The 10,041-nt window shown below is 39.3% G+C and overlaps 1 protein-coding gene across 1 annotated transcript; it reads left to right on the top strand.

Annotated features, from left to right (window-relative positions):
• The first annotated feature begins 1,016 nt into the window (after window positions 1–1,016).
• LOC143278018 (sodium-dependent glucose transporter 1A-like) lies at window positions 1,017–8,441 on the top strand. The gene is made up of 3 exons (XM_076583033.1): window positions 1,017–1,211; window positions 2,875–3,160; window positions 3,538–8,441. The coding sequence occupies exons 1-3, from the start codon at window positions 1,017–1,019 to the stop codon at window positions 4,743–4,745; spliced, it is 1,689 nt and encodes a 562-aa protein (XP_076439148.1). The 3' UTR covers window positions 4,746–8,441.
• Window positions 8,442–10,041: the final 1,600 nt, after the last annotated feature.

A 10,041-nucleotide genomic window follows, 5' to 3' on the forward strand; every position in this document is an offset into this window, starting at 1 on the left:
CTTAGTATTGTTATGTTGCCTCACATAACATGCCTTCCTTTCTTACAGTCAGTAACAACTGGTGATGCCTTTAAATTATTATTATTATTATTATTATTATGAGCATTTACGCCTTATCTTGAATATAAGCCCTAGGCGTTTACCAACAGAACATATGTAAATATCAAAAAGAAAAAGATTAACACAAGATACCAAACTGTGTACACAGATGAGAATTTATTCTGTTCATATGAACTGCACCTGGACAAAAGAAAAAGGAATTTGAATGACTTTCAGTCGCCACTAATTGTGATTTTTTCTGGGGTAAAAGAAAAAAGAAAAAGGCTAGAACGGTACCTTCAGTTGAACATTCAGACACATTACAATTAGAAATCTTCCAAGGGTGCTTCTATGTGCTGGGAGTAGGATAGAAAATAGCTCACACATCCCAATGGATGTTTGTTTCTATGCACACCATGGGACTTATGGCAAAGCTTCATACCATTCACCGCTGTTTCCCAAAATTTGTTGATATTCAGACACAGATATAGCTTGGCTGAATAAGTGTTCAGTAGTTGATTATTCTAAGACAAAAAACATGTGTTTATGTAAGTTTGTGCCTGCCTATGTGTGCATATGTGTTAGGGTAGCTGTTAGATACTCATGTATGTTAAAATGTATATATGCAGAGTGTGTGTGTGTGTGTGTGTGTGTGTGTGTGTAGTCACATTTTGGTGTGTGTATGTAACATAGATATGATGTTTTATGTTAACAAAAGCATTTTTGTAAAGCACCTAGAGCAGATTTCTGGATAGTGTGCTATATAAGTATCCATTATTATTATTATTATTAAAAAAACATGTGTGCTTTTACAACTCTGTGTGTGTGTGTGTGTGTGTGTGTGTGTGTGTGTGTGTGTGTGTGTGTGTGTGCATGCATATACGTGTGTGTGTGTGTGTGTGTGTGTGTGTGTGTGTGTGTGTGTGTGTGTGTTTGTGTGCACATGCATGTGTGTGGAATATTTTCAGACAACCATTATGATGAGTTCTGAGAACAAAAGCCCTGCTGTGGTAGAGAGTGAAGAAAAAGTGAAGCTGACTTTCGGGGAGAAGGGTGATCCTCATGAGAGACATCCACCGGCCAAGGTGTCTCTGAGGACCAAGCTGAAGGACAGAGTTTACAGGCAAAAGTGTCTGCGTACCTTGTGGTTCGGAGCTTCCTTCTGGGCACTGGTGAGAGTGCTGGAACAATTTAACTCTTTTTTTCCTGATAAGAATGATAATGATAATGATTTATTTTATAGTAAGAGGTAGACTAAAAGAATCTTGGTAAAAGTCGCAACCCGTCGAGCCACAAGCTCTTCTTCAAGCAAATCAGTTTTATTTTATACATTGCAGAAGCAAGCTCTAAGTGCATTACAAATCCAGTGCTTAAAAATTAATCAGATAAGCACATAAGACAAAGTGGAATCGCATAAAAGGGTCATTAAAGAACACTTCTTTTCTGAGCCATTGATAATTATCATAAAAACACAATTTACAGAACCCATAAAGTAATATACTCTCAGTGCAACAGCTGTTACACTCCAGCACACATACTCAAAACAAAAATAGGTAAACAGCTAAGATAAGAGCGCATACAGTTAAAATTTATTTGTACATAATTAAAGGAGCTCAGTCATGATATTGCTCACAAGGGATTTATGAGTTAATGAAATAAAGTGTAGGAGACGCGAGGTGAAAGGGGTAAAAATCAGCAGTCTTTGTACCAATTGAACCACACCGCCACCACCCACCCCATCCTCAGTGTTACTTAATGTCCCCTCTCTTGTCTTGAACTGCTTGTTTTTCTTGAAAAACAAATAGTTATTTTGACTTTTGGACTGTGCTATTTTGATGCTGGATGAATGGTTATTTTGAATTCTGGACTGTGTTATTTTGATGCTTGCTTGAAAGATTCCATTGGGTCTTAGTGTTGCAGCCTTGGGGGCTACTTGGCCTTTAGGCACCATCCCAACACCAATTGTCCTAAAGCCCTCTTGGCCAAGAGAGTGGGGGTGTAACTTGGGCAAGACACTCTCCACAATAATCAAATTCTAGCCCAAATACACCATCACCATTTATTACCTTTGTGTCAATGGGGCTGTTGTAGTTTTCTGATGTCTCCTGGGATCCATGTAATCTGACTGCCAAATGTGTGCAGCCAGTTTGGAATCGAGTTGTCATATGATAAGTGTTAATCCTTTTTTTTGTTGTTGTTGTTGTTTGATGTTGTCCTTTTTGTTTGTATGTTTGTTTTGTTATTGTTGTTTTTTCTTTAAAAATACCTTTGCAAACTATTACCATGCTTATACTGAAATTACCACATGTGTCATTAGTAGAAACAAAGTGTGAATGAAAACCCATTTACCTGTTTATATTACTTTGATGTAAATTGGGCATGGCAATACCAGTGGAATCAATGTGTGAACATACAGTTTAAATTCTGTTACCACTACAGTTTCATTGTAAATCATGTGCTATAATATCACACAGATCAATGTTTGATGAATATTTGCTGTTCTACCAATGTAATGCTTGATGTGGAATGGTTGATGTTTGGAAAAATATATATTGTTGTGCCTTCCTAATGTAAAATATGATATTTTGTATGTAAACCTTTGTCTGAATAAGAATGTTTGGGAAATAAAAGTGTCATAAGTTATGTTTTCACTGTAATATATAATATGTTACATGAAACTGTTATGGTGATGATGTTGAAGAGAAAATATGACCTTCTGTGCAAGGGGGGCAAAAAGGAGAAAAATTCTGGCCCAAATAATCAGCACAAAAGTCGCTTCCTCTGCCATTCTGATGGTCACTGTTTGGACACGGCTGACTGTCACACTGTGTGCAGGGCTTTGTCTTCAGTCAGCGAGGGCCGGCATTCCTGGATCTTCAGATCATCACGCAGACGGACGTGGAAGCCGCCTCCTACTTCTTCACTTCCTCTTCCGTCGGCTATCTGGTTGGTTCGTTTGTGGCTGGATTGGTGTACACCATGTTCAACAAGTCACTTTTGCTGTTGCTGTGCCTGTTCGGAATGGCGATGACGACAGTGGCTGTGCCGTGGTGTTCCATCTATGCTCTGATGATTGCCATCCACTTCGTCTTCTCGCTGTTTGGTGGTGGGCTGGAAACCAGTAAGTCCTGTCATCTAGATGCAGATATATTTACATACATTTTTGCAAAGTTATTTTGAAATATTTGAAGGGTCATTTAGTTGTTGCCTGCATTTTTTTTCTCCACTATTATGTTGTATGAAATATATATATATGATGAAATTGAATATTTACAAAGGCAAATTCTGTGTGTGTTTTTCAGGAGACAATACAGAAATAATCAATTTGCCTTTTCACTGAGACAAAATCTGTGTATGTTTTTCAGTTGACAATACAGAAATGGTGATTTTTGCCCTTTGGCTAAGGCAAATTCTGTGTGTGTGCTTTTTTCAATTGACATTACAGAAAAAGGTGAAATTGAATATTCAAAGGGGCAAATTCTATGTGTGTTTTTTCAGTTGGCAATACGGAAATGGTGCGGGTGTGGGGCAAGGAAGGGGAGGGGGCCATGCAGTTTGTTCACTTTGCCTATGCCTTTGGCGGCGTCATCGCTCCACTGGTCACCGAGCCTTTCCTCACTCCTGTCCCAGAGGACAACAACATGACCACAACGATCCAGTACGTCAACAGCACTGCCAACCCTCTGGTCTCTGTTCCCTACACTGCCAGCCAGTCTGTGTCCATCAACCGTACCACAAGTTCGTTCCTAGCATCAGACATTGGAAGGTCCACCCTACTGACAGAACAGCTCACTTCAACATTCAGCCATGTTGCAGATGCGTGGAATGCTACCATGACGACGCTGAACGTGACAGATCCTGTGACAGCAGCCCCCCTGCCTCTCACCACCCGGGTGCACTATGCGTACCTGATCGCGGGCAGCATCATCCTGCTCATCATGGTCCCCGTCACTGTGCAGATGTTCACCGACAGGTCCCAGAAGAGGAGGCAGACTGCAGAGGATGAGAAGAAAGATCTGAAGCAGCCGCTGCCGCTTGGTCTGTTTCTGCTGGTTCTCAGTGCCTTGTGCCTCTTCAACTTCCTCAATGTGTCTGTGGAGGACACTTTTGTGTCCTACCTGTCAGCCTTTGTGGTCAAGCAGCTGCACTGGAGTAAATCGGCAGGTGCTCGAGTTACCTCCCTTTTCTGGGCCATGTTTGCATCGTGCCGGTTTGTGTCCATCTTCACCATCCACTTCCTGAGCTCTGCCAGGCTGCTGCTGTGGTGTTGTCTAGCCTGGGTGGCATCCATGCTGGTCTTTCTGGTGTGCTCCTATCACAACGTCAGTGCCGGGGTGTGGGCATCCTCGGCGTTGGTCGGTGCCTCCATGGCAGCCATCTTTCCCACAGGGTTCTCCTGGATGGAGGAGGAACTGGTGCGGGTCACAGGGGTCGTGGCTTCCTGCGTGGTCATCTCCGCCTCCATGGGCTCCATGAGCAGCCCTGTGCTGCTGGGTTTCCTGATGCAGCAAAAGACACCCATGTGGTTCTCCTTCCTCATGTTCGGGGAGGCGGCTGCCTGTCTGCTGGTCTTCCTGTTCCTGCTGGCGCTGTCACGCCTGTACCTGAGGAAACGCTACACCATGAGTCCCCCAGACCAGCACCAGGAAGTGGCTGTCTCTGCCTGGCAAGAAGACAGCAGAGCAGGTGAAGAAAGTGCAGTTTGATTCAACAGGTTACGTAAGCGCTGAACCGTACTTTTAACGGAAGCACTGAACAGTACTCTTAATTAAGCAAAAAAAGGAAAGAGCAACTCACATGTTGTGTCCAGGAACCTATCAGTTTCCCTTCATCACTGTAGACTGACTGGCAAGGCAAGGCAAGGCAAGGCAAAAGGCTTATTTCTTGTGCCTCCTGGGGGCATTGAAACTGACCTGGCTGGAGTTCAGTGCAAACTAGTTTATAAGAATGCGTGAATGCTATGTTGAACTTACTTGTTGGCTTGTGACAGCAGTCGTTGAAGTGGTAGAGTAGCATTGAAAGTTTTGATGGTAGCAACAAAATGAACTATGCAGCTGATGTAACCAGTTCTTGTAAGCTGGTGAATGGATATTCAAGAATTTCCAGTTTTATATGGTCTTTTATCAGGTATGTGGATCCTTACATACCTGACAACTGTTCGATGTAACTTTTGATCCATCAGTTTCAGCAAACACTGAAAGAGGCTTTGAGCAAAACGCACAATAGTCAATCAAGATTTGATTGTTCTCACCAAGTGTTGAAAGGTATGAATATGTATGCATGCATTGAAGACATGCACATGTTCACTACGCCTTGTGTGTTGGCATGTTTACACCCACACACTGCACACTGGCATATATGCACACACAACACACGCACAGATTGATTTTGTATCGCTTGACTTTCTTCCAGGTAGATTTGTGCTGTGAAGCAAAATACAAATTACAATCAAAACAGCTTATAAGATACAATTTTCTTAAAAGATCTCTCGTTTTGTTTGATATTTTATGATTGAGGGCAATCATTGATGAACTGTCAGTATACAGGATCTGTGATGTGATGAACTGATCTGTGTGACATTGGAATTATCCATTCCTACACTTTTATAGTTTTTAATCTCTTCCTTCTCCACAGGCCATGAATTTTCTGTCATTGTTGCATGCTGCATAGTGATTCTGCTTGCAGTTTTGGAATAAATTTTGGGTTGTTGTTGGGTTTTTTTATTGCAGGCTGGATGGTTCAATTGGTAGGAAACAATGTTAACAGATCTGAGGTCTTAATTTTAAACACTGTTTTGTTCTGTAAAAAATGCATACATGGCCAAGTCCTGTTCTCTCACTGTACTTTTGCAGATTTCAGTCATGGGTGCTCGTTTCATAATAACACATGGTTTTGTATTGGGTTTTGGTGGCCATTTCTTCTTCTTCTTTTTTTTCTCTCTTTTTTTTATTTATTTTTTTACTTGAGGAAATTGAAAATATCTTGGATGTTAATTAAGAGTGGAGATAGATTTTGTTTGTTTGTTTATTTTTGGTAATTATGGGATGGACAATTTCACTGTGTTTGATCTGTGATCCCTGCCACGTACTTCACTGATTGGAGTTATGATGGACAGGAAGTTCACTTCTTTGGTGTTGCTCATAACATATCATTGTTGTTTGGGGTTCCCCTTTTTCCATATCCACTGAGAGGAGAGCACAAAATTATGTATGTTCAAAAGTGTGTTTTGTCTGTTTTCAGACGTTTTCCATTTGGTAGTGTTATTCCATTTGGTAGTGTTATTTGGACTCATGGCAGGCATGTTAGTTTTAATGCACTTGTTAACTGTTCTTTTTTATAGTGTGTGTGTGTGTGTGTGTGAAGACAAGTCAACTTTTTTATTATTTCAAGATTGTGTTTGTGTTCTGTGTTGGTACACGTGCATGTGCCCATGTTTATATTGCAAATAGGAATTTATCCAATGTGGTTACATATCTCACCACTGAAAGTCAGCATGTTGATTTGTATGGAAAGTATTGTTTGATGCTATCCAGCCGCAGACCAGTAAAGGTAAGGATGCGTGTGAGCAGTGATTCAGTCAATCGACCAATAACAGTTTTTTAACGCTTCATTAATCCATGTGCAAATTAACTTGTGCAATCACAGACTCGTTTTGAATACAAACATAAAGTGATCGTGCACACCGTAGAAAGATTCAGTTCAGTTCAATTGCTCAAGGAGGCGTTGCTGTTCTCAGACAAATCCGTGTAACACAACACTATAATTACTACGCAGGTGCCAGACCAGTAGTGCAACCCGATGCACTTAGTCAGACAGTAGAAAGGGGTTTAAACTAGAGTCATACTAGATTCAATCACAAAAGTAAAACAGTCTTTTATTTATATAATTATCTCTATCTATCTATCTACTTATCTATCTATAAATATATATGTGGGTTACAGTGTGCCCCTCACTGCCACAAGCAAAAAACACTTAGCAACTGTTTAGCTGTTGCAGGTGATTTTGATTCCAGAAGATATAACTTGAACACTCTCTCCATACTGGATTATCAAACTTTAGGACAGGGAAAGTATGCTTGGGTACTGGATTTCCTTTTTATTTAGCATGTGTGCAATGTCAGCAATAAGAGCAATACACTCTCCTCTCAGGTTTATTTAAAACCAGAAAACTTTTCTTTGACAAGTGTGCAGAGTGAGCAACAACAGTTGTACTCTCTGCTTAAAAAGAGAAAAAGTGTTTTTGATTAAAGGATTGCTGCTTTCTTTGTCCTGTATGTGTTTTCAGCAATCAGCAAAAGTGTCTGTGTTGTGACCAGTGAAGGAAACTTTGTGATCATTATTACCTAAAAAATAGAATTATAAAAATCTTTTGATCACATTTTTTAAACAACTGCCAGCTGTTGTGTGCTTTTGTGTATTTGTGAATGTCATTTCATTTTATCTGTATTATTAATTGATATAACTTTACATTTTTTATGAAGTTCATAGAGCTCTACATCATACCAGAAGAATTTGCTTCGGAGATATTCTATTATCATGATTGTTTGGTGCTGGGATGGATATCTCATGTGAAAGTTGTTAGGTACTTGGAAGGATATCTGATCTGAAATATGTTAGGTGATGGAATGGATATTTGATCTGAAAATTGTTGCGTGTTGTGAGGGATCTGAAAGGCATGTAGGTGTCGAGTTACAGCTAGGTGGAATGGCATATTTGAAAGTCAGTTCAGTTTCTGAAAGAGACATCGTTCAGGAATTAATGTGTAATTATAAGGTTGTCAGATTATAGACGGAGCACCTTCCATAAGTTGTTCATGTACAGTGGGACATTGAACAGTTGTTTGGTGCTGGGTGAGACGCCTGGTCTGAAAATTGTTCATGTGTCATTGAAATGTTTGGATCTTGTGTATGTGTTAATGACATGTTTGGATGTTGTTTGGTACTGCACTGGATACCTGAAGGCTGTCGAGTTTCTGTGTGAGGTGTCTGAAAGATGTTCATTTCTGATGGAATGTTTGAAGTTCTGTGTGCTGCTTGCAGTTTCTGAATGTTGGTCTGGCCTTAGGTGGGGCACATGAAAGTGTTGTGTATGCCAGCTCAGATTCATGGAAATGGTTTGTGTGTGTTATCTGAAGGTAATTCTGGTGCCAACCAGGAACTGTGCATCATGTTTCACATAATCCTTTGTTCTCTTGTGTAAATGTGTGTGTTGATATCCTAAAGCTCTAAACATGTCAGGAATCACGTTCGTTTATTTATTTATAGTCTGTTCATCTAAGATGATGATATTAGACTGAAAATAAATGATATTAGTATTATTATTATTATTTGGATTATTATCATTTCTGTCATAATGATGATTGTTATTATTAATTAGAAATCGACATTTCTGTATATTCGAATGAAAAGGGGGGCGGTTGAGATGAAGGGGAGTGGGGGGGGGAGGGGGGGGCAAGGGGGAGGGGACTAAGAAAGGAAGAGAGAGAGAGAACAAAATGTGGAAAAGATAGGTACAAAATGTAAAAATGGAGAGGGTGCGTGTCAGTGATTGGAGAAAGAAAAATCATGATATTGGAAGGGTGTGTGTGAGAGGCGGGACAGGGGAAGCAGGATTAGGACAAAAAATTTATCAATGATCAAATATTGTATGCACTACTTCTGTAGATTATTATTTGAAAAGAAGTTCATGAGGGGACCTACAATAAACAACCAGCTTTACTATTCAACATATAACTAGCTAATTTAATAAAGAACAGTTTGAAATATATAACTTTTTCCAAAAAATGTTAACATTTGAAACTGTTAACACGTGTTCTGTAATTTCTGGAGGCAAAAAAGGTTTCATTACTAAACAGCGGGTTAAAATGTGCTCTACTGTTAAACGTCCCTTGCAAGTGCATTCAATATTTTCACAATATTTTGTGTATGGGGCATTTAGTAGTAACCTAAATGCCATGCTCTTAACAGCCCTGCCAGTTTTTTTTAGCATTTAATAAGGCAGAAGTGTTAACTTCTGAAGACAGAAAGGAATTTTGCATATTTCTTTCAACAATATTACCCTTTTCAGATGATGATAAACGATGAGGAAGTTCAATTGCATTTAAAGCGTTTTTAGCTCCAAGCTTTGCAAGATGATCTGCATGTTCATTAGAAAAAAGCCCACAGTGTGAGGGAATCCAGCACATTTCAATATTAGTTCCTCTCATTTGAATACAGTGAATCAAAAATCTTATTTCAAAAATGATGTTATAATTAATGTTCGTGCAACCTGATTTGAAGACTGCAGAACTGATTTTGAATCGACACAAAATAAAATATTAATCAAGTTTAGGAGCAGATCAATTAGATATGTTAATGACATAAGAACAGCAATTAATTCAGCTGTAAAAATTGAGAAGCCCTTTCCAATATGATATGACTTTTCAATTTTCAAAGCAGGAATTGCATATCCAGAACCAGCAAACTGATTTTCTAGAACAGAACCGTCTATATATTTTTAAGTGGTTGAGGTATGTTTCAGACAAGTGTGATTTGACTTGAGAAGCTAGTATATTGGGATTTTCATCTTTCTTAATGTCACAATATTGAATGTCAAAAGCTGCTCCCGTTAATTCCCATAATGGGACTAGCGAAGTGCTCATAATCGGAGCAACATTTTGTGGATCAACATTTGATTGATTAATAGTATCTGGCACGTATGTAGAAATAGTTTCTAGATTTCTGTTCTGTTTCGCTCGTTTCGAAAAAAGTTTATCAGACCGTATATTAATCTCAGTTTAGACAGAATTTTCTGTAGCATTTGCTCTAATTACATATTTTGCTGATGCTAGCTTTCTTAATTCATTAAGAGGTAGTATTCCTGCAGGAATCACGCTTCACATAATAACTGAATCACTGTTCACCTAAACTGTTATCTCTTTTGGATTTTTGTGATCTCCAGTGATCACAAAATATTTAACATCAATGTTGGGTAGACTGGCAAAGTCAACAATTCAGTCTCAGTC

Source organism: Babylonia areolata, chromosome 2, assembly GCF_041734735.1.
Source record: "Babylonia areolata isolate BAREFJ2019XMU chromosome 2, ASM4173473v1, whole genome shotgun sequence".
Lineage (NCBI taxonomy): Eukaryota > Metazoa > Mollusca > Gastropoda > Neogastropoda > Buccinidae > Babylonia > Babylonia areolata.